Source organism: Pungitius pungitius, chromosome 3, assembly GCF_949316345.1.
Source record: "Pungitius pungitius chromosome 3, fPunPun2.1, whole genome shotgun sequence".
Lineage (NCBI taxonomy): Eukaryota > Metazoa > Chordata > Actinopteri > Perciformes > Gasterosteidae > Pungitius > Pungitius pungitius.
Window position 1 is genome coordinate 23,953,348 of NC_084902.1, and position 23,181 is coordinate 23,976,528.

At 45.4% G+C, this 23,181-nt stretch overlaps 4 protein-coding genes across 9 annotated transcripts in view; 1 reads left to right on the top strand and 3 right to left on the bottom strand.

The window, feature by feature from the left end:
- Positions 1 to 53: 53 nt before the first annotated feature.
- On the bottom strand, positions 54 to 4,954 carry timmdc1 (translocase of inner mitochondrial membrane domain containing 1). 3 transcript variants are annotated; one of them, XM_062561360.1, is made up of 8 exons: positions 4,790 to 4,954; positions 3,584 to 3,751; positions 3,019 to 3,184; positions 2,789 to 2,877; positions 2,272 to 2,339; positions 1,882 to 1,960; positions 507 to 617; positions 54 to 364 (listed from the first exon to the last, which is right to left on the bottom strand). In XM_062561360.1, exons 2-8 carry the CDS (start codon positions 3,709 to 3,711, stop codon positions 217 to 219), a joined length of 789 nt encoding a protein of 262 aa, XP_062417344.1. In that variant the 5' UTR covers positions 3,712 to 3,751; positions 4,790 to 4,954; the 3' UTR covers positions 54 to 216. The 3 variants fall into 3 exon arrangements, 2 of the variants coding, with proteins under 2 accessions (XP_062417344.1, XP_037318666.2); XM_037462769.2 differs by having other exon boundaries at positions 3,584 to 3,916; XR_009955937.1 differs by lacking the exons at positions 54 to 364; positions 507 to 617 and adding an exon at positions 1,536 to 1,554 and having other exon boundaries at positions 1,882 to 2,339; positions 3,584 to 3,916.
- Positions 4,955 to 5,069: 115 nt separating this feature from the next.
- Positions 5,070 to 9,167, bottom strand: poglut1 (protein O-glucosyltransferase 1). Its single transcript, XM_037479182.2, has 11 exons — positions 9,048 to 9,167; positions 8,446 to 8,536; positions 8,143 to 8,286; positions 7,881 to 8,016; positions 7,659 to 7,780; positions 7,496 to 7,555; positions 7,261 to 7,360; positions 7,067 to 7,125; positions 6,769 to 6,936; positions 6,292 to 6,348; positions 5,070 to 6,198 (listed from the first exon to the last, which is right to left on the bottom strand). Exons 1-11 carry the CDS (start codon positions 9,118 to 9,120, stop codon positions 6,042 to 6,044), a joined length of 1,167 nt encoding a protein of 388 aa, XP_037335079.2. The 5' UTR covers positions 9,121 to 9,167; the 3' UTR covers positions 5,070 to 6,041.
- A 388-nt stretch (positions 9,168 to 9,555) lies between these two features.
- Positions 9,556 to 15,308, top strand: LOC119222011 (calsequestrin-2-like). The gene is made up of 11 exons (XM_037478338.2): positions 9,556 to 10,022; positions 11,616 to 11,700; positions 11,886 to 11,986; positions 12,405 to 12,513; positions 13,211 to 13,284; positions 13,546 to 13,676; positions 13,751 to 13,796; positions 13,875 to 13,929; positions 14,034 to 14,134; positions 14,231 to 14,305; positions 14,386 to 15,308. The coding sequence occupies exons 1-11, from the start codon at positions 9,780 to 9,782 to the stop codon at positions 14,593 to 14,595; spliced, it is 1,230 nt and encodes a 409-aa protein (XP_037334235.2). The 5' UTR covers positions 9,556 to 9,779; the 3' UTR covers positions 14,596 to 15,308.
- A 2,154-nt stretch (positions 15,309 to 17,462) lies between these two features.
- Positions 17,463 to 23,181, bottom strand: part of vangl1 (VANGL planar cell polarity protein 1) — a 31,881-nt gene continuing 26,162 nt past the window's right edge. For 3 of the 4 annotated variants that reach the window (XM_037468913.2, XM_037468933.2, XM_037468924.2), the window contains exons 6-9: positions 21,328 to 21,488; positions 19,446 to 19,593; positions 19,102 to 19,336; positions 17,463 to 18,992 (exon numbers count right to left, since the gene is read on the bottom strand). In XM_037468913.2, the coding sequence (XP_037324810.1) occupies positions 18,732 to 18,992; positions 19,102 to 19,336; positions 19,446 to 19,593; positions 21,328 to 21,488 (805 nt within the window). In that variant the 3' untranslated portion in view covers positions 17,463 to 18,731. The remainder of the gene's footprint in view (positions 18,993 to 19,101; positions 19,337 to 19,445; positions 19,594 to 21,327; positions 21,489 to 23,181) is intronic. The other variant, XM_037468942.2, reaches the window with a different exon arrangement.

Consider the following 23,181-nt stretch of genomic DNA (forward strand, 5'->3'; position numbering starts at 1 on the left):
AAACTCATATTGGTCCTCACAAAGAGGAGTGTAGTATACAGGACAGTAGTTGGTGAAGCACAATGTTGTTGTTTTTTATTCTGATGGAAAGCAGTTTCCATTCAATTAGAGAAGGGTGTATGCATCCAGGCAAAGTGACACATTTGATTCTCCCATTTGTGTAAAGTCCCACCTTCAATGTGCGACAGATAGCAGGCAGAACCGGTTATCCCACCATTAGCTGCGTGAGTCCTGAGCCACAGCCTCATTCTGTGGTAAACTGAGCAGTTCCTGGATCCTTTGCATGTCCTTGTTGGTTTCTTCTGCCTGAGAGCTGACCTTCAGATCTCCAATCAACTCGTCTGTCAAGTGCAGACGGGCATTCCTTGGGATTTGAAAGAGAGAGAGTGACTGGTGAGCAACGACGGATCAGGATAAAAACAAACTTGAGCGCGAATTTGGGTCTTTTATTTTTTTTCTTTGTAAAATAATCCTACAAAAGCTTAAAATCTACTGATTAATCTCACCATTCTGTGAGTCTGAGGTCAAAAAGTTCCCTGCGCTCTCTCCTCCGCCGCTCTCTGGCCGTTTCTCCTGCAATTGACTGCATGCTGATGATCAACGCACCTGTAGGAAACCTGAGCAGAAGTTGGCTTATGTCACTTGAAATATCAAACATACTCAGGACATGTTCAAATGCTTCAAAACAGAAAATGAACCATATACTTCTATTGTTCATCAACTAGTGTAATGTGTAATGAAAGCATTTAAGTTGACATACTGTATGTACGCTAAATGATATGTTATAAGACTCCTACCACACCTTCCTTTATTGCATAACTCGTTTTGTAACCCAGCTGTCACAGCAGCTTTTTTAATGGCATAACACTTCCACCACGGTAATCATTCAGGCTGAATTTCCCCCCAGCAGTGTCTTACAGAGTCCTGTTCTCCTCTGCAGCCCCTCCAACCAAACCTTCCAGTCACACCTCTGCCTTGATGCCCAGGCGAGAGGACGGATCTGGGGTGAGATCTGGAGCGTAATGGTTCCGATTAGCTGCCTGCTTTTACCCCCCCCTCCCCCCGACTGCACCTGGCAAAGCCTGGGCCGGGGCTTGCACACATGAGAAAGCTCCAGGTGGTTGGTCGCTCAGGCAGACAGCTAGAAGGAGGAGGAGGTAATACAACTCTAGAGCCAACAGGAGAACAGACTTGAGCAGAGCCAACACGGGGCTGATGATCACAGACCATTCAAACCAGCCCCTCCAGTCTGCTACACAATCAAACACCTCACTCTAAATCTCCATTACACAATCAAATTCAAAATCTGCTCTCGGTTCTGCGCGCACAGCTGAACGTGGCCAGAGGAGTGAGTGAAAAGTGGGACAGAGAAGGTTGAGGGGCGAGAGGAGCTGGAGCGGAGCATAAGTCCAGATCAGAGCATGGTCGATGGAGATGAGAGGCTGGAATAACAGAGACGATGTAAATGGAGAGTGCCAGCTGCGGCCCTGGCCGGCCTCCTTGCTCTAGCACCCAGAACATGGCCCTCTGCAGTGCACATGAGTCCCTCTGGCACTGTGAACAGAGTTAAGGGGGGGGCAGGGGGGGTGGAGTTCAGCTGGGCAACAGAGGTTCGCTGGGAGGTGCACAGCTGGCTGCTGGGGTCTCGCTGCTCCCAAGCACACAGACTCAAATGTAGACACGAGGGCAAGGATGTACGCATTATTTGTATGAGACAGAAACGCGTAGCAGCTTCTCACGATAGCACTCATTGGTGGATGGGTAACAGCGGGCTTTCTAGGTAGAAAACGGGGTTGTCACCGTAACTAGTCGATGCATTGGGACTAATGGGGGAAAGAAAGCAATCGGTGGACATGAATGGACTCTTGCTGAAGCACTTACCCCAGAACTGCTCCGATGATTGTTCCTGCCACCAGGCCTCGGGGTCCCAGGTTCAGTCTGAAAAGGCCTCCAGTAACTGCTGCTCTTGCACACAACACCCAGTTTTAATATCATTCACACGTTTTTAAAAATTCTCGTTATTATTGCCAGTATAAGATGTTTTACGACTAATATATTTTTAAGGTAAATTCTTGTGTCTAGGCACAAAAAAATAAAATCACATTGGCTGGTCAGAGTTTTAACTCATTCTCCTTTGAACAGTGGTCTGCATTAACCATAGCAGAGAGACAACAGGAAATAGGGCTCTCAGCCACTGGTGGACTGGTCCTCTGTGTACGGTGGCCGACCTAGCGCCTTGTGCGCCGCATGTGTCTTGCCCGTGTAACTCACCTCCAGCTGCAGCATAATGGCCAAGGGTATACTTGTCTCTGTACACAGACAGCCCTGTGCTGACGGAGCTTAAAGGGGAAGGGAACATACAGACGAATGAAGAAAACAAAGATTTACGGAGGATAATCATTGAAAATATAAATGATCAAATCAATGTAGAATATTTATTTTAAGTGCTTCATATTACTGTGAAACAACTCCTTTAGACTCGGAACTGGGGTTTGTTTCCACTTGTGCTCTTGTGAAAGCTACTTGACATAACATTGTTGCAGGTCTAATGCTGCCAACAATCAGTTTACTGTGTTGTCGTGTGACATTGGTGAATCTGAGCTAAACCATAAACCAACGGTCTCCAACCTTTTTTGCCTCACAAACCGTTTTATGGTTGACAGAACTGCCGTCAGAGTAGTGGCCAATCGGCCAAAAAGGTGAAAAAAACAACTTGGTGACCCTTGAGAAATATGCTGAGGGACAAGTGCACGTAATTAGGAGAGAATCCTTGCTTTTGTTTACTTACTTAAATAAGGTGACAAAAGCCGCCACTCTCCAGCTCCATCTCCATCCGTATCGTACGAAGCCGCGGATTGCTGCATTATGGGCTGAGCGCTGGTTCAGACCGAAAGGACACAATCCTTAGGTTGCAGCTGTGTTATTACCATGATGCCTACTACTACTTAGTAGTGCAGTCATTAACTACTACATGTGGCACATGAAAACCCCACCCACGGTTCCCTTTCTGCCACTCACCACTGCTTCCACTCGACTAGTATAGAGTTCTGCCTGGCTGAGTTGGATGTACCTCTGCCTGGCATGGCGAGCCGCTGGCAGGCCTCCGTAGAGCAGGCCGGCTAGCGCGGCAGTCACACAACTCTTCATCACGTTGGTCAGCTCCTCTGGGTACCGTTGTGTCACGCTACAGGGAGAAAAGAGGCAGGCTTTATACGCATTTAATACCGGAGTGACAAAAAATTAAGGCTCACAAGAAAAAAAAAAGTCAGAACTTTATTCTTGTATGCGAAAATATCTCTGCATCACTCGCTGTACAACTGGTTGAAAGTAGAGTCTAGAAATAAGTTCTTGTGCTCTAATCATAAAAAGGACTTTAATTACCAACATGATTAAAACAACCATTTGGTACACAAATAAAATACTTTTCAACCTATATACTACATGTGCTGTATAAACAGCAACACAACGTTAAACTACTGGTTTTATTTTAAAGCAGTTCTCAAAATATGTAGAAAATAACTTGATGAGGACCGCAGGGGGACAAAGGTGTACAAGGGGAGAAGTTAAGAACAGAAATACCAACTCTCTGTCAAAGAGGTCCTTGATACGGTCCCATCCTGTATCTGGGAATTCTGGCCTGCCTATGTGGCTTGGCATAATGCTGGGTGAGGGGTTGGGTGCAGGACTAGTGGAGGAGGACGACGACGACATCTGTGCAGGCTGGGCAGCAGCCGCATCAGCTGCGTGGACCCTGGGGAGCAGAGGGCAGAAGGAAGGAGGCCTGACGCTCTGGATAAGGCCCTGCAGGAGGCCGGTGCTCAGAGTGCCCCGAGGTGTGGTATCTGCCCATCGTCTCTGTGGGGCAAAGACCGTTCTGGGCTGCTCTGGATGCATCACGCTTCAGCAGGCATCGGGGCTGTAGCAGAAACACATGGCCATGGGATGGGATATTACACTCCGTGTCGGAGTCCATCACGCAAAATAAACAGCCTTAAGGCGAATAAAATCCTGGGAGGGTTATACTTGGATTTTGAACTGAGCAGCTGTTAAATAGTGGAGGCCTATCAAAACACACTGGGCACACAAGCAAGGCTTTTTCTCTATTGACTATAAAATTACACCAGTGTTTCATTGCTGGGACCTTGGGGTCCTCCGAGCATAATGCACATATCATAAATGAGAAAACAAAAAAAGATCAACTTACAAAGTTGCCAGCGAGTGAACTAAACAGAGGTAATATTGGCCATTTGTAAATTATTAAAACATTTTGTCATTTCTTGTAATTTGGTCAAAACACCAAGAAGCCAAGCACAAGAAGTTACGCTACACTTAACCCTGATGACAGAATAATTGGTTCATGCCTACTTTAAACACACTTTTGGTGTGTTTTCAGCCGTGTGCGAGTGTGGAAGGGTGTGTGTCTCTGGCTGGTGCATGGGTGGATGTACATTTCTATGTGACTAAATAGTCGACAGTCCCCCGCTGCGCAGTTCACGTGCGGACCGTCACCTTAATTAAGAGTGATGTCGTTCAGCTGTGACAGGTCTGAAAGCTAGAATCTAACGTTTGGCTAACAAGGTGTATTTCTGTTACGAAAATACTATTTTATGAAATTATACCAATGGCAAATTAAATTAATATTACAGTCGTATGTTTTCATTCTTTGGTTGTCTAAAAACTAAAGTAAAAACGCTAGTTCCAAGTTGTCCGATAACGGGAGCAATGACGCTAACAGGTAACATATTAGCCTACGACATATCTGACAATTAAACACAGAAAGAAGCCTTACCAGCAAGAGAAGCTGAATACATTTTAGAAATAAAACCGTCTGTCATTTGAAGTACCGCAAGCCCGACAAATTACTTCTACACATTTCTGTTTTTCATATTTGTCCTTCTGCTGCTTGTTCATCACCGGTGACATTCCTATAACCAGCCGGGTCTCCAACCTTTGACCTCGGCCGCGGACAAACAGAGTGCAAACAGCGCCCCCAGTGGGTGGAGGACTGCACACGATCGCGCATATTGCACTACCATAGTACATAAAGAGGTCTGGGCACGGAATGTTTTAACAAAATGTTTATTGACTTTAAAAAAATCCATTCTAAAAGTCCATTGATATACACAGTATGAATACTACAACATATTCAACTATATATCAGCTATCCGTCATCTAGCAAGATCCAAACGGTATTTCTTAGAAAGACAAAAAAATCATATTGCAATGGTTTTCTTGTTGTCATTATTGCTTACCAATGGCACTTAGTGAAAGTACTTATTAATAACTGGTTATTGAACATACGGAAGACATTGACCTCATAATTGCAGCAAACAAGTAGTTTCCACCCGACATGTCGTGGGGACACTTGAAGGCTGCAGTTTCCTCGGTTGTCCAGCAGAGAGGAGCGCCTCACCATCAACAAACTCTGTACTAAACAGGGAATACAATTAAGAATCAATATTATGCCACTTTACAATACAAATAATAGGACCAGGTTAGATGTGGACTTTTAGATCAACAAACGTGGGTAGAGTAAAAAAAGTATATCTATCTCTATTCAAAAAATGAATCCCAATCAGTTTCTAGAAATGCCTTGAAATACATTCAACTTCATTAAATATGTCACAATATGGCAGCAGTCATAACTAGTATTATTATTGGTACATCCTTGGTGGATATTTGAGTAGCAGGAAGCATCACGCTTCATGTATTTCAATTTAAAGATATATGTGCTCCACAGTTGTGGGAGTGTAAAATGTAGAATCACAACCTTAGCTTGTAATGCCTGCATCATTTTAAGTGTTTGATTGTAAAAATATGATATCTGTGCACCAACATCCACATTAAACATATTAAGGTACAACTATGACAAACAAATACTGACTAAACTTCACACTAGCTACATTGGGGGAAGACAAAAGAAAAGCGGTTAGCTGGCACATGGCGCTTCTTCAAAAGAGAAATGATGGCGCAGTGGTGCAGCGATTACATTCATCATCTAGAGTTCACCACAGCCCCCCCGGTCCCGCCGGCTGTAGCTCTCATAGTTCCGTCTTGCTGGGTCTGTGGACGATCTGTTTGTAGTTCTCCCTCCTCCTGGGTTTGTAGGCGAGAAGGTGGCCAAACTCTGTGAGGAGTCTCTCCCAGTAGCAAGACACGTCTTGCATCCGCAGGTGGTCGACAATGAATTCTTTACCCCTGTGGGGACGGAGAAGGAAAAAAAATACCGTCACTCAACTAAACACTCGGAGCCGCTGCGTAATAATTCAAGCATTAAATACGAGGCTTCACCTTGTGGCAATCTCCAGCGCAACAGCATCGTTCTCTTGGACGAACTGGAGTAGTTCCCTGAGGAGACACAGCGTGCAAAGACAAGTCGTGAATCAGCGTGCACACGGAGGAGTCCCACTGGGGTATGTTAGACTTTCCGCATCTCGAAATACAGCTGCAGAACCAATTTTACACAGCAACATTTTTTTTAATCAATCTCTTCAAAGCCAGACCACATGTGCAAAAAGCATAATTTCACATTTAACAGGTTGTTGGTAAATGTCGTTTGGTGGGTCTTAAACCTTTAAAACACCAAAAGCATAGGATATGACAAACAAGTAACTCGGTTGAGGCGTTGGTAGGCCATCCACTCTGCATACATAGCAGTTACCCATCAGAAAGGACTAACTGACTACAAATATAATAAAAAATTAAAAGGTAAGCGTTTGAAAGATATCATCAGCGCAAATGAGAAAGACGCCTGACACCAGTACATACCGGACATCGGAGAGGTCCTGCTTGACCGGGATGTAGTGCACCCACGGCTGCAGCTGGGGGTAGAAAAACTCCTGCCACTCGTCCCCCACGTGAAACACCAGAGAACCGCAGAGGAAGAGATGTTTGAGGCGGAAGCTGGCCGCCACGCCTCGGAAGTTGAACAAATACCTGGGGAGAATACAGCAAGGGGCGGGTGGGACCGTTAATGCCCCTCGAAAATGATGCGTACATTGTTTCTCAGAGAAGCTGTTGCCGTCTGAAAAGAGCAGTTTTTGTCCTTGATGTCATCTCAGCTCACTTGTATTTGCAGTGATCTACCAGTGGGATTTCTTTGGCCGGGGGACTCCCCAGTGTGTCCTAAAAACAGACAGATAAACAAGGGCTGGTTAAAAAAAACACAAGATTCCTTTTTGGAATGTCACAAGTTACAATAATATCATATAAGGATTATGACAGTGTGTGTGTCCCTGGCGTGGTGTCAGCATCACTGACCCTCTCCGACTTCCAGGCCTGGTTCTTGGTGTACTCTGCGTCCACCAGCTCCGGAGCCTCTCTGGACAGAAGGATCAGAGGGTCGCGCTCCGGACTGGTCCTGTCGAAGTAAACAGAGAAGACAACAACTCAACAGTCGAAGCTTTGCAGCTGGGTAAAAGTCAGAGCTGAAAAATGACATGAAAAAAATGGTTGCTGTATGTGTCGCGATAACTAAAGACATTGCAGGGCTGACCTGGAGCCTCTGAAGAATCCTTTTGACTCTTTCTGCTTCCATGGCCACCGTGCTGAAGATCTACCAAGACAAACACCACACTATGTTCAACGGATCCCTTTCTTCTTTTGTAAATACTGGTTTAAATGTGGAATACCATTAAACAGCAGAAATAAAACCATACTTTTTTAGGTCATCCCTCATCAAATCCCATCTTCCCAGTCCAGTGGGGTATATGGGCCACACAGCGGGCCCTCCCTCCCAAAACGTCCACGCTGGGTACATGATGTCCTGGTAGTCCGCTGTCTACTCAGATCCAAAACGCATGCGTCAAAACCAGTTATAAGTTTTAATGAAACAACATTGTGTGTGTATGTGTTTTAATATCGATGCCTAAAGTTCTGACCTTACTGAAAGAGAAGACTGGCAGGGTCGGTTGCACCCAGGTGGGGACTTGAGGGTAATCTCTCACATTTACCACCATTTCCAAGTCGGGCAACCTGTCGATCACCTCCAGGATGAAATGCTCCACCCCGCTGCACCTGATACCAGACCCATTACATTTATGGTAAATCCTGTATGCATACTGCCTATGTTGGAAGTAAGCAAATGTGTTCTGATGCAATCAAACACTTCAAATAATCCATCTGGCACTTTTTCCTCCTTACCTGGCGGGGAACATGCAGTTGTGTTCCCTGTACAGCTTGTGACCGATGATCTGGTAGTGGGTGCCCACCCCTCTCTGGACGGTCGTAGCCATGACATCCTCAGAGATTCTCCCTTTAAAGGGCCGCAGGTCGTCTCGTAGGACACTGGAGGTCAGAAGTGGAGAACGGCAGAGGAAAAGCAACATAGAGATGATCAAATTCCCATAGAATGAATGCAAACCCTTTTCACTGATGTTACCTTGTCCTGTAGCAAGAAGAAACCACGTTTAAGGAGAAGCAAACACATTATGGCGTCACACCCACCTCAAATGGCAACTGCAGTTAACAGGGTTGCACGGAGTGTGCCTGTTAACTGCATTGGCTATCTTGTCTCTAATTTCCTTCCACTGTTGACCTACAAACAATGGGAGATGGTGTCACAAAACTGATGCATCCAATAAGGAAGAGAGTTTATGGAGTTAGTATCAAATACTTAAGATATGGCATTTCTCTGTTGTTATTCCTTTTCACACTCAGTGAATTAATAATAACTACTTGAAGCTACAATCAAGACAGTAAATACTGACAGGGAAGCAAGCAGCAGCTTGTATTAGCGCTTACTAACTTCACCTCTAGCTAATTTGGTGCAAAAAATCACACACACAGCATCAATAAAGGCAAGCCTTTTAATTAGCTTACATTATTTCATATTATTAGAAGCGAAACGTTTAATCAAAACTCATTCCAGCCATGAAGTTAGCATGGTTAGCTGTGTCAAGTTAACTCATAGGCTAGTAAGCTAGCTCGGGAACCGATGAATGACTCTTTACATCAGAAGTTGGCTCAAGTAGTTACAGCGAAACTAGAAACAGCAAAGTCTCACCATCCCGTTTAAATATCGCCGTACTGGTTTGAATATGCATTACCTGACGCGGGGACAAAACCGAAAACATAAAGCTGCAAGAGTATTAAAAACCTCCACAGCAAAGACCGCTCCATTTTTTCCTTCTATCCTCCAGCTCTGTCTGGGGAGGAGAAACAATGCCGGGATCTGGGATCTGCTACTTTGGGCTGAATACCGTAACTACGGTAATGCGCACAACGAGATGAATTTAAAGGTCACGTTACCGTAATATTTTGACGACAAAGGGATTTTCTCACAAAATCTCTTTTCCATTTCACAGCCTGTTTCTATGATTGCAATTCAATTATTCGTTCGTTTTATAGCATGACATCCACTTTGCCATTGCACACATTTTAGAATCAAATAATTAGATTGCTAATGAAATCCTCACGTCCTTGGCAATAAATACAGTAATTTACAAAAGGGACCATCACATGGATAATTGCTCATGGGCCGTTGCAATAAGTTCTTCGGGCAGAGAAAGAAGAAATGGAGAAAGAAAGAGACCCTCCTGGGAGATTTTCGGGTGACGGAGAGAGAGGAGGAGACAGAATACAGGTGGAGAGAGAGAGATAAAGGCAGAAGCAGAAGGAAAGAGTACAGGGATGAAATACTTGTGAGAATATTTCACATTTGGTCGGGAGGTAACAGAGATCAAATCTAAATCTCCTTTATCTTCAATATTGCAACTCTCCAAGCTGGGCCTCGAGAGGTTCTCTGATCTCTCTGCCAACTTTGTCTCCCGGCAACAAGGATGCGGGGGACGTGGCTCTGCCTGCTGTCGGGCCTTTGCCTCCACCTGGTTTTCTTTTGCGGCGCCGAGGAAGGTCTGGAGTTTCCCAACTTCGACGGCAGGGACCGGGTGCTGGACGTCAGCGAGCGCAACTACAAGAAAGCTCTGAAGCGCTACGACCTGCTGTGCCTGTTCTACCACGAACCGCTGCCCGCCAGCAAGGGCCTGCAGAAGCGGTTCCAGATGACAGAGCTGGTGCTGGAGGTGAGGAGGAGGAGGAGGAGGAAGAGAGAGGGGGGGGGGTCACTTGGGACTTGGGAATGAAAAATAGCATTTTGGCTACCTCACACATTTACAGCAATGTTTTTCTTAATGTGGACTGTCCCTTATCAGATTAACAAATAAATAGTGTAGTCAAACCGGTCAAAGACCTTTATCAGACTGGAAAACTATAAGTGTTTTTTTAGTAATCTATAAAACATTAGAAAACTAAATCGGAACAAAGCCAAATGTTTGCAATTTATCAACCGTATTATTATTAGAAAAATGATGACATGAAAAATAGACTGCCAAGCATGGAACATTTGCATTTCCTGCATCCCAACATGAACAAAAATGGATATTAATTAATCACTTTCTCAAATAATTAAATGTCTTGCTTTGTTTGATTAGCATTCTGGAATTAAGAGATATACAGAGGTCAAAAGTTTCACATTGAATTACATTAGAAAATGTATCTAAACATTATATTTTTGAAAATTATGTTAAACAGGAGAATAGCAGCAAAGAAACCGACATCAGAGAAAATATTGGCGTATGACCTCTTTTGTTGAGCTTAATCCTTTGGGGCTATTCTGTCAGTTTCCAGGGATGGTTTCCAGGTCATTTGGCTAATTAGAGCTTGTTCCCAAAACTCTTTACTATCTGGCTGTGAACCAGAAATGATTTGACTTGCTTAACTTCCCTCGCAAGATGAAAGTATGTTTTCACTTTTGCTTTCCCGTGGCGCGTTGTGCACTGAGAGCAGGAACACGTTCGGCTCAACAGAACCATGGCCTCTTCTCCACTGAATGTGCTTTTCTTATTTCCTGCCGAGAGCAGTTCTGAAAACTCCACAGGGGCCTTTAAGCCCTCACACACACACACACTCACAAATGCACCTGTGCAATGGAAAGATGTGCTGACAGCAGAAGCTGCAGCTGTAGATGCAAGCTCAGTTACACCACGTACAAAGTGTTTTGAGTTGAGCAGTTAAAGCATTTCATTTTCGAGGACTAGGTCAAGTCTTAACTGCACTGTCTGCTTTTTATCCATCAGAAAGCTTCCTTCTCATCTTCTTGAGGTACTGACCCCCCATTTAGATTGGCAACCACTGCCCCATGGCGGTGCCAGTGCCACCCACTAAATCCCTTCATAGACTGAAATTGTTTAAAAATAACAATAATTTAAAATGATGCCAAAATAAAACATTATTAAAAAGAAATAGATAAAAACAAGCTTACGGATCTTTGATAGAATAACAAAACTTTATGTAGCTTCATGGACCATGAAACGGATGTTTTTGTTCATTGGTGGAGCTGTCCGTTGTACTTTTTAACAGCTTTCTACAATCTTGATTTATTTTCATGTTGTGAGTTGTCATGTTAGAGCTTTTCGTGGTTGAACCCTATTGGGAAAAACTGCCAAAGATTAATATACGGATCAACAATAGGACATCCTGTTTCAAAACAGAGTCGTAAAACTTTGAAAATTTAGATCCAAGTCCCAAAACATCAACTTCCTTTCTGGTCTCTTTTCCAGATTAGATGATTTTCAATGACTCTACGTTGACTGTCAACTGTCTGTTTGAACTCACAGCTCACAGCTCAGGTCCTGGAGAACAGAGACATCGGTTTTGGGATGGTGGACTCCCAGAAGGATGCCAAAGTAGCCAGAAAACTGGGTATGACTCAGATGTTCTTATTCCATGTTTTTCTTGTATTACATGAACATCTGGATTCATGTTGTTGATGTTCATCCAACATCAGTGTTTTTCTGTAAAATCCTCTCCCTTTGCTACTCTTCTCCAAAACACAAAGCCACGATATGAGCTTTCCTAATAGCACATGCTCCCTTCTGTTTAATTAGGTCTGGAGGAGGTGGGCAGCTTGTACGTCTTCAAGGACGACAGAGTCATTGAGTTTGATGGCGAGCTCTCAGCAGACACACTTGTGGAGTTCCTGTTAGATGTGAGTGAGTGGGTGCCACTATCAAAAAGTAAATTGAATGTGTAATCTTGGCTGCCAATGAAAGAAGATATTGTCAAGCAATTACCTGCTGCTGTCTTATTAAGATACATGCAACTTATGAATTTTATAGCAATACATGATTCAGCAAGAGCAGCTTTTCACGTCACTTTTCTCTTGGCGGTTAAAGGATATTTATATAAATATAATTGAATGGTCTGGTACCCAACTATTCATAAACAAAGTAGTTTGTATCCTGTAAAGATTAAATTAGATATAACTCGTTAACCAGAGACCTTGAGGCAGTTGCGTATCATTCAACAAACGTACAGATTTGAGCGTGGTATTATCTGTGTCTGTGTCTACCAAAATAGACTTCTGCGCGGTAAAAATCACTTACCTCTGTTATACTGCCCCCAAGGTGCTGGAGGACCCGGTGGAAATGCTCAACAACGCCATGGAGCTGCGAGCCTTTGAGAGGATGGAGGAGGACATCCGCCTCATTGGCTACTTCAAGGGAGAAGATTCTCGTTAGTTTCCCACCGGACTCGTTTTAGCATCTATTTTAGCAAGTGATGTGTCCACCCAGCATTTCTGTTTGTATTAACAAACACATATGTGGTTGATGGGTTAAAAAAAAAATCTATTCTACACTGTTCCTCCATCCCCTTAAGTCGCCACACTGTGTTCCCCAGACGCCGATGGGATCTAGAGGCTAATAGAGCTACATCACCGTGCTAAAGGGAAACCTTATTCTAGACTGTGGCGTTCTCACTCGGCCTCACGAGGGCCTTTAAATAGCTTCTAGTTCTCTGTCTAATAGGTCAAATTGCAATTATAGTTCTTCTGAAAAAAGGGAGACAAGGAAGCTGCTATCTGGCAAGATACGACAGCGGCCTGAAGTTTCATTATGGAGCCTATTTCTGTCCAGAGATAGCTTGGTTCCTGGTCGTGACCTTGTTGGGAGCAAAGCCAGGAGCGCGTTACGAGCGTATGAAACTGTATTAAGGAGACCCTTGTTACTTTGGGTGAAGACAGTGGAATCATGATAGGAAATTGAATGAAGCGAGCGCGCTCCACCGCTTGCCTCCCTGATCACATACAGGAGATTTGGGATGTGGATGTGAGAAGAATGGGAATAATAAAGTTCCATTGTTGAATCTTTCTGTATTTTAGTTCCTGATCCATCTCTCTCCCGCTCTTCCTCCCCCTCTCCCATTTTCTCAGACTACAAAGCTTTTCAGGAGGCCTCGGAGCGCTTTCAACCTTACATCAAGTTCTTTGCCACATTTGATAAATCTGTAAGTCTTTTGATGCAAAACCATGTCCTTAACTGTATTTATAATCCCAATCCAAGGATCACTACTTCTCACACAGCATTTCATCATTTAATGTTATGGTATTGATGTTTTGGCATACGGGTCTACACTCTCTGCAATCAGCTTTCTTGCAGAGATAGATGTGAAGATCACCGCCACATGCTTTACAAACACGCTCAACCACCCCCCCCCCCTCTGCCCGCTCACCATCACGGTGACATCCTGCCATGTTGTGTGTTGAAGGTAGCCAAGCATCTCTCCCTCAAAATGAATGAAGTGAATTTCTATGAGCCGTTCATGGAGGAGCCGGCCATCCTGCCCGGCAGACCTCTGTCGGAGATGGACATCGTCGAGTTCGTCAACCAGCACCGAAGGTCGACTAGATATTCCCATTTTCATCGTTACTTCAATGCCTGTTAGAACCTGGTTAAACATTTGCTTTTTACAGGGCTACCTTGAGGAAGCTCCGGGCAGAGAATATGTTTGAAACTTGGGTGAGTAGATGTTAACGTCTCATAGGTTTGTCTCGAATAGAGTTTAGTTACATCGCTGAACTTTGTTTGGATTCCCAGGAGGACGACATGGACGGAATTCATATTGTGGCGTTTGCTGAGGAGGAAGATCCAGGTCTTTGCCCCCATACCCCCTTTTTTTGTTTTGCAGTCGTTTCGCTCTTTCGCTTCTTTAGGGCCTGAAGCTGAGCTCAGGTTACTCCGTTCTTTCACCCTCAGATGGTTATGAGTTCCTGGAGATCCTGAAAGATGTAGCAAGAGACAATACCAACAACCCAGAGCTCAGCATCGTCTGGATCGACCCTGACGACTTCCCTCTGGTTCTTCCTTATCAGTCACTACACATTTCCAAAAGAACAGAATCAAATCGATTTGTCGGCGATTGTCTAAGCTAACTTGTCTCGCCACACTTCCAGCTGACAACTTACTGGGAAAAAACCTTCAAGTTGGACTTGTTCAGACCTCAGATTGGTGTGGTGAACGTCACAGATGTAAGTAGTGGTGTGAACATTAAGACCTCCCAGTTGCGGATCGACCCACCGTGACCTTGTTGGTTGCTCCCTTGTTCCAGGCTGACAGCGTGTGGCTGGACATGTCCAACGACGAGGACCTTCCCACCCCAGAGGAGCTGGAGGACTGGATCGAGGACGTCCTGTCGGGGAGGGTGAACACGGAGGACGACGATGAGCCCGCCGACGACCAGGAGGACCCCGACGACTACGTCCCGGAGGACAGCAGCGAGAGTCACGACCCGGACGAGGAGGATGATGGAGGCGACTAACCCGAAGGCCGGAAGTTCAGACCCGGAGTGGAAGACTGAACATGTTGGGCACATTACAACCACATTCACATGCTTACAAGTTAAACCAAATAATTCAAATGAGGTGAAATTAACAGGCACATTTACACATCCAGCAGACGAGAAGCACCATTAGCATGTATCGTCAAATGATAAATGCTAGTCCAATTTCAGCCCTCCCGCTAGCTTCGTTCCCCACTCAAAACAGAGCTATATTCTCTGGCTCTTGAGTTGCTAAATGCTGCACAATGTTAGCTAGTTGCTATTCTTGCCCCACTGCTGCTTGGTGCTAGGCGGGAGTTAACAGTATTACATTTTCATTAAGGTTCCTAAATGAGGGAAACAAAAACAGAATTATCTAAGTGAACTCCTCTGAATGCAAATAAAAGGTGCTTCATCTTCGCTTAGCAGAAGGCTCCAGAAAGTCAATGTTTATGGGTAAGAAATCTTCCACAATAAAGGAAGCCTATGGTACTGTCCTTTCCAAAGTCCTCATGAATTCTTCTTCACATCTTTGCTTGACCTCATGAGTTTTTTTCAGATATCCATCCCATTCCACACATTATATTGATTGTAGCAGTTTCAAGATTGATGTAAATTATGTGTGACAATAAATAACACATTTTTTTTATAGTGAGTAGAATTAAAAATTGTTTTTGGGGGATTTATTCAGGACTTAATAAAAGTACACAAAAACTGTGTGTGTCCTTTAATGTGAACTGCTGCTGCTTTTAGGATGTGGAAGTGAGACAGTTCTACCCCTCATTAGGAAGGTCCAGACAAAAGTGTGGCACATTTCCTCCCTCGGTCAACAAGCTTGAATTATTCAAACGTCGGTGAATAATTCAGTATCATTACTCCCCCTAATGAGAGCAAAGGACCTGGATTGTGGGTCTACGGGGGGAGGTGGCTTGAGACTTAACAGGATGTTTTTCCTCATGGTGTGAGATTCAAACGCACTCCGAGGGAGGTTAGCTGTGTAAGCGTAAAAACGTGACCCGAGGCCAGAAGACGCCACCTCTCCGGAGGGAGAAAGGGAAGCAGACGGTGACACGGGGCTCTACGGGGGCCTTCGGGTGACATAATCCCTGCGAATGTCAAGTGTGATGGTGTTTTACATGAGTGCCGCCGCGGCAGGAGGACTGGATTCTCTCACGTGACCAAAGTCATTACCAAACAAATAGAGACAGGGGGTGGGTGGATGAGGGGATACAAAAAAGAAAATTCCATTTAGATGCAAATGCCCCTCATCCTGCGCTCTCCCTTCAGCCAGGGGTGCTGTGGGGGATTAGGACGGGGACAGATGAGTTCCGACAGGCCGTCCACGCGTTCGCGGAGGGTGCAAGTCTGTTTGTTTTCAGCGCCTGGACGCCCCAACATTCATTTACCCACAAGGCCTGGCTGCGCAGCTCTGACAGGCTGATGGCAGGCCAATTACCTCGGAGCTTTTCGGCAAGAAAAAAAGAAAAAAAAGCCACCAAATCACGGCCAGAGGAGCTGGAATTTGGCTCTTGTGCGCTCGGCAGCAGGGCCGGATGCTTAATGGGCAGCGACAGAGCAGAGTGCTGGCGTGGCCTGCAGCCGGGGCACAGAAACTACTGCATATGGAGATGCAGAGGAGTTAGTGTGGAACAATGGCAGAGTGGTAATCAAAGAGATAGAGGAAAAAAAGACACGCAGTTTGATTGCAGGGAGAATGGGACAAATGCAAATCACCCGTGGTAAACTTTTTTCTACGGGAGCCTAGAATGGTCATTGTCACGCTGATCCGATTTGTTATTGCGTCGCAAAATCAGCATTTTGAAGGACTTTAAAAAGGGTAAAAACACCTGACTTTTACAAAAGTTTTGATCAATATATACAGAATATCTTAACAAGTTCTTAAGGTAACCAAAAAGAAAATAAATCCATTATAGAGGCCACTAACAAGAGTCAAAAAGACTCAATAGACAACACAAGACATTCATCTCATTTTCCCACATGGTCTTATACAGCAGATTTACACATTTTCATAAAAATGTTTGTTTATTATTTTTTCATACAAATGCTCATACCTGTGAAAGAGAAACAAGTCTTGCCTTGCAATGTTATCATCATCACAGAGCTGTCCCGGTAAACAAAGGCTTGTAACTTGGAAACAGCGTAGCAGACGGTGGTGATGTGGAGGAGGAGGGGGTGTAAAGGCTGGTCGTGTGAACTGGAATGGCATACATACATCCAAATATACACGCACACTCACGCACACAGACATGCTTCTATACATAAATAGTTACAGTGTATAACAGGAGGCCGTGTAACATTGGGATGATACAAATTTCATCTGTCAGTAGGTACAAAATGTGACCTTTCAAAAAATAACGGTTTACAGTGAAATACTGCTTTTGCTTACACAAACAGCATCTTTGTGTATATTTTTTTTTAGGTAATTCATTAATGAAAAATGTCTCTGCTTCCTTTTCAAAGCCAAACTGACAGTGTTATGCTCAGCAGCCAGGGGGCAGTAGGGGACCCTGCTCGGAACCACAGACAACTATATTTTCCTTCTTGAGTGAGTTACACATGAGCTCTTTTACCACTTTGGTGAAGCTGCTTGGATCACTTCCAACAGGGTGTGACATGATGCAAAATGGTTCCTTTTCAGTGCAGTTAACTGGATTCTTCTGGCTGATTCATAAAAAAAAGAAAAAGAGAAATGACTCACTTGTGATCTTGAAGGACTCACTGGCGAGCGTGTTTGTGGAAGAGCGGAGGTGAGACATGGGTGTAAAGGAAAACCCGACGGTCCTGTTGGGGAGAGGATCCGCCCTGCTGCCGCTCTCACTAGTGATTCACTCTGAATCCAAACACTGAAAGGTTCAATCGTTTGTTTAATGCCGTGTACTAGCGGCGCCTTTTATCGAGTCGAGAAAGTCAGTGCAGCGTCCATTTCTACAGCATAAAAGCCCCTCCCAGCCGAGGATTCTCCCCTCCAATATCTTTCAGCCTGGGTTGTCTAGTGTTAACTGTAACGTACATGGCTCAATTCCCAAACGAGGACTTGTTGTTCCTGTCCCTATACACGGTAGCCTGAGGCAAAAAGGCCAGAAAGAAAGAAAACATTATTGTGATCCATTTTCTTTGTTGTAATACTCAATTTGGCCACAAGGGGGTGTAGTGCTTTGCCACCGTATTTTCGCACAAAACATGAACCTTAAATAAACTGACTTCTGAGGAAACACGCTTGTCTCCAACCAAGTCAGATTCTTCTTCTTTGCTTATCTTTTTTTAATCAGAAATTTAACAGAAAGATTATTGTTTTTTACCAGTTCTGAAGACACAAACAGTGGGGGGTGAAAAAACAACTTGGATCAGACTTAGAAAATGGATCACAACTACAGAAACTCTCTCACTCTTACTCTATTTTGCAGCTATGTAACCCACATAGGACGACTCCTCATTTGGCGTGATCAGTAGTATTGTTTATCCTTCTCTCCTCCTTGCTGCTGTGAAGCCCCAAGAAGGTCACTGAGCCGGCAAGGAGGGGACGAATGTTTTACGGGCACAATGTCTCTTGAGAGACAGAGTTCAACGTGGCGTGTCTGTGTTGTTCCCAACCGCAGCGGATATGCATCTCGGATTTTGCTGTGTTGCACCTGTCGTTCACCGAGAGAGCCACATCTGTAAGAGCAGTGATGAGGAGATAGCATGGAGGAAAGATTGATGCATCTCTGTTCAACACATCTCATCTGGATGAGCATTGGATCGCTTTCAAATGCTGCAGGTGAGGATATCGTCATGTGTTACTGTTAGGCTTAAAGACAACCTAAGTCCAAGTCACCATTCCTTAGTGGTTTGTCCGTCCGTCCAGTGGAAATAAAGGAGTCTCTGTGTGGACGTCAGAAACCTCAAACGCTCCTTTCTCGTTCGGCTCGAACAGAAAAAGATAACGGGTGATTGTGCAACATTCTCCTTTTTTTGATTTCATCATAATCAAAAACATTAAAAGTGAGTGTGATATATAAATTCATATATAATATATAAAAACAAAGCCCCCCCCAAAACATAAAAAATAAAGACTGCAAACCCAAACTGAAAACATTTGAGCGTGAGTAATTTAAAAAAAACAGCAGTTCGGTGTCCTACACGGAGGTTTCGGACTGTAGCCGCAGCACGAACTTGTGCGACTTGGGGTCGATGTACTCCTCGGACATCTGGATGTACGGGATCCTCTTGGTGGTCACTACCAGGCCGAAGTCCAGGCAGCGGAGCACGAAGGTGGAGCCGTCCTTCAGGCCGCTGGTGACTGAAGCCTCGCTGATCAGCGTCCATTTGCGGGCCAGCCAGTGGTCCCGGCTGTACTGCAGGGTGGGACCCGGGGTCAGGTAGCACTCCAGGAACGCCTGGGCAAAGGGAGGCAGCAGACCGACACACAAACAGAGTTATCACAACTCGGAACCAGTCGGCTCACGGTGGGATGCAGTCTTCTAAAAAAGAGAAGTGCGTGTGGACCTTGGGTGTCATGTTGTTGGTGATACAGAAGGCCAGGTGCTGCTGGATGCTCTCCATGCTGTGGCAGTGCTGCTGCTTGGTGGTCCTCAGGTACTTCTGCAGGGCGCGTGCCATGGACGGAAAGATGGCCTGTGCTGCCTCCCGGGGGTCCATCACGTCCCCCGGGGCCTTCTTCTGCTCCTCCTCCTGCATGCGCTTGATGTGCGTGAACGCCTCCTCCACCGCCACCACCAGTCTGGAGAGGAGAAAAAAAAAGAAAGAGAAAAGAAAGAAAGAAAGCGTTTTACTCCTGACTGGAATGTTCTGTCGCTGAAGAAGGCCGTCGTGTTTTCCCCCGACCTTACCGCGATTTGCGCTTGCGAACACGCCTCTCGTGCTCCGCCTCCTCGTAGTACAGCTCGTTGTGGCTGGTGTCTCTGCGGCGGGCGGCGGCCGCGATCATGGCCCTGGACTGGGACTGGACCATCCCCGCCGCCGTGTTGTTCCCCGGGCCTGTCCAGGACACAGAAGCCTCAAAGGTAAAGGCAAACGAGCGACAGAACTCTCGATAGTGACGTGAGGATGCAGCGTGCTTTTAGAGGGTCGGCGGTGGGGCGATTATTGTTATTTTATTGTAGATAAACCGCGGCCCATTTCATTTCATCGCTGCAGCTGGTGGCACAAATCACAAAGAGTATTTCATTGTCCACCATGATCATTGGATCGGTATTGCTATTGAAGCGTTTCCTACACTGCGCGGCGTCGGGCTAATTAAAGAATTAAAGACTTCAAAAGTTTACCCGAGTACGAGAGGCTGCTGATGAGCTCTGCCTGGTGTTAATGCAGATTAGAGAAGGCACAGCCGCTGAATTATTAATGCAGGGATGGGATCCTTCGTGAGCAGAATAATTCAGGGGGAGGTGTGTGTGTGGGGCGTGGGGGTGGGAGAGGGGTATGCTGCATTATATCGCATAAAAAAGTTTACCTGTGAAAATCTTTTTATGGGTCTTTAATAGGAGATGTACAATAAACATTGTAATATGTATGTATGTCCTCAATCCCAGATGTGGGAGCTTAGAGAACAATGCGGGAAACAAATTCAATTGTCGGGCGTCATGAAATCACCCAGATCCGTGTAGCGTAATTGAGTGTTATAGAGGCGGGGGGAGATCACCACTCTTTAATAAAGGAACGATTTTCATCAAGTGAGAGAAGCTGCTGCAGGAGGAAAATGGCGGCGGGAGAGTAACAGCTATTGCTGTATCGTCCGTCTCCGGCAAACATTTAAGATGAGGCTGAAGAAAGGCGGAGAAAAAAGGATGGAGTGAAGTTAGTGCACTTAGGGGTGAGGCTCCAGTCTTCCAGCGCCCCCATCAACCTGTGGCATGCACCAAGGGAGGAGTGAGTGGACGAGTGAAGTTGTGTCCGTGGGAAAAAGTGTAGCTTCTAGGATGCCAAACGTGCACACTGCACAGCTTCCATGATGAGCACGAGAGCAGCGCAACGTTTTTACTTACTGTCAAAAAGGTAGGCTTTCAGTTTAGATTTAAAGGCGTCTTGAAGAGATAGCATCAGCGGGGAAAGGGGACACACAAGGAGAGGAGAGAGCGTTTGAGGGCGTACATTAAAAAAACACCCATGCTGATAACGGGCGCAGATCGGAAGCAGCGCATTCCAGCGCGGTACGCAAGTCAACCTGTAGAGACTTGATGGGAGCCGCTCAGAAAAGGTGATATATTGCGGCGGTTAAAAAAGAACAGAAAAAAAAGAATATATGCAAAAAAGCAGCTGTGAATGCCAAAAAGATAAGTGTTGAAATGTGCCAGTTATAGTCTTCTGGGGTTACACAGCTAATAACTAATAGCTTTTGGCTTTGGGGGATTTTGTCACATGAAGATGTACACAGGACTTAATGCAATATATTTACCTTTGATTTTGCCTTGCAAAAATCTATATACAGTACCAGTGTATAAATATATATATATATATAAAATCCATAATATTTATTAAAATAACAAACAACTATATCAAACTTTATTATTTTTATACTTTTTATATTATACTAAAATAAATGCAAGCTGCCTGGAAGCACCGATGGAAGATATAAAAAGCTAAAAAGATGATTCAAGAATGAAAACAGTTAGCTGAAGCCCTATAACAATAAGTTAGAAATAAAAAGCAGAACTTAAAGACCCAGAAAACAAAAACAATGAGCTAAACAGGAAGTTCAAACAGCGTCCCACTCACCCTCAGCGGGGGCTTCTGGGAACTCACCATCCACGTTGTAGACCTTGAGGCCGGCAAGGTGCTTGGCTGCGCGGGACTTGGAGGCGGAGAGCAGCGCCGGGTTGTGCACCGGGAAGTCGCAGTAGTAGCGCTCCAAGATGGCCAGAGCCGCCCGCTGGATGCTGCGGAGGAGAGGAGGTAAAGGGGAGCGTGAGAGGCAGAGCACCAAGACCGGAGGAAAACACGAGGGACTACGTCCATGAGGCGGCCTCAACCTTTTAAGATGTGAATTACCTGAACTATTTTAGAGGACAGGGCTGTCAAAGCTAAACTGTGGAGAGGGAGAGTGGGGGAGACGGGAAGGAGTGGGTGCTGAGGGAAGTTGAGAAACGAGGAGTCCACGCCGCCTAAAAACTAAACGGATCTAACGGTCTTACCTACATAAATAAATAAATTCCCTTGTGGAAATACAACAAGAAACACACACACCAGAGGAAACAGGATAGAAGGAAGGATGTGGAAAAAAGTCAGACTTCCTTGATGTGGCTCCTTGAGCCCTTCTAGGAGGTACGAAAGAAAGACACAGAGGTTCTCCTCCACGCTGAGGATCACGAAGCATGCCGGCTCATGTCCTGTAGACCGAGCAGTTAAAACCAACTGTACACAGGCGGGGTGTGTACTCACACGTTACACAACATAAATCACCGGCTCCTTTATCAAGCACTGCATCCCCTTTCCTGGAAGTGAATTTGCATTTCTCTTCACTATAAGCAGTGATTCCCATTGTACAGCTTATGTACGGATATAGTAACTGCTTCTAGCTCACTTCCTGTGACCTGCGTTTGGCAGATGTTGACAGCTGTTAACCGACCCACAACACCGCTACTTCTCCGCTAAAAACTAGGCCCTTCTCTCCTATTCCGAGGTGTGCGAGTCCTCACTGTGCCCTTTCGCCACGTGAGGAGCAAACTGGATATTCGTGAACGACAGCACGTATTGCATGCGCTTCCCATTATCCCGAAGGAGGATCGCGGGGTGGCCTCTGACCTCTTGTTGCTTCAGTTCCTTCGATGGAACAAATTGCTCATTAAGCGGCGGAGTCGTTAGAAAGGCCACAGAGTCACATGCGCTGTGTGACATTAGGGCGGGCTAACAGAGTTACAACAGGGGATGTTAGATTGTTTACAGGCTGTGTGTGGAAAGAGGATAGGCGCCGTCTCTCTAAGTTCATCCGTAGATGTAATAATTAACATGTTTCAGGCCTGCAAAGGCTTTTTTGTCCTGGAGCGTGAACAAATACATTGCAGCACGGGCGGAGGCGGTTGTCCCGCAGTTAGCTCTGTCACATTCAAACACACAGGACCATTGTTTAGTGGGTGCAGTTCCCGACTAGATCAATCATTAAGCCGAGCAAACACAAAGCAAAACCACTCAAGGAATCTCACACTGATATCAGACTGACTGGAGGCTCACCGGTTGCTGTGGAGACCTCCTCCAACGTTGCTCCTCAGGACTGACTGGTTAAATGAACTAAGAATGCATACACACACCCCCCCTCGTTCATATTTGACTTGTCAAAAAGGCTTCCTTTGGCCCTTTAGATTGGCATCAGAGGCCGGGCAGAAGGGGCCCCCGGCTGGTCACCATTATGAGGAAGCAAAACCCCGTCAGAAAGAACAAAAACAAACAGGAATGAAAGCAACAGCCGCCCTTCTGTTAGTGGAGGAGGCACATGAAAGAAAACACACATATGATGCATGTTTGTGGGTGCACATGCGCGAATCATCCGTGCGCACACACCAGATGCTGCGCTCCAGTCTGCAGGGACCGCTAATTAGCCGCGTGTTTACAGTCGCAGACGGACATCAAAGCGAG

What these genes read in the sequence shown, in the direction of transcription:
- timmdc1 (XM_037462769.2), bottom strand. Translation starts at nt 3,894, where the DNA reads ATGCATCCAGAGCAGCCCAGAACGGTCTTTGCCCCACAGAGACGATGG. An exon ending in CCATTATGCTGCAGCTGGAG is followed by an intron (nt 1,961 to 2,271) that starts GTGAGTTACACG and finishes GTGCAAGAGCAG; the next exon opens with CAGTTACTGGAGGCCTTTTC. An exon ending in GACCTCAGACTCACAGAATG is followed by an intron (nt 365 to 506) that starts GTGAGATTAATC and finishes TCAAATCCCAAG; the next exon opens with GAATGCCCGTCTGCACTTGA.
- poglut1 (XM_037479182.2), bottom strand. Translation starts at nt 9,120, where the DNA reads ATGGAGCGGTCTTTGCTGTGGAGGTTTTTAATACTCTTGCAGCTTTAT. An exon ending in CGGTTTTGTCCCCGCGTCAG is followed by an intron (nt 8,537 to 9,047) that starts GTAATGCATATT and finishes CATTGTTTGTAG; the next exon opens with GTCAACAGTGGAAGGAAATT. An exon ending in GCGCTGGAGATTGCCACAAG is followed by an intron (nt 6,199 to 6,291) that starts GTGAAGCCTCGT and finishes CCGTCCCCACAG; the next exon opens with GGGTAAAGAATTCATTGTCG.
- LOC119222011 (XM_037478338.2), top strand. Translation starts at nt 9,780, where the DNA reads ATGCGGGGGACGTGGCTCTGCCTGCTGTCGGGCCTTTGCCTCCACCTG. An exon ending in TTCGTCAACCAGCACCGAAG is followed by an intron (nt 13,677 to 13,750) that starts GTCGACTAGATA and finishes TGCTTTTTACAG; the next exon opens with GGCTACCTTGAGGAAGCTCC. An exon ending in ACCCTGACGACTTCCCTCTG is followed by an intron (nt 14,135 to 14,230) that starts GTTCTTCCTTAT and finishes CCACACTTCCAG; the next exon opens with CTGACAACTTACTGGGAAAA.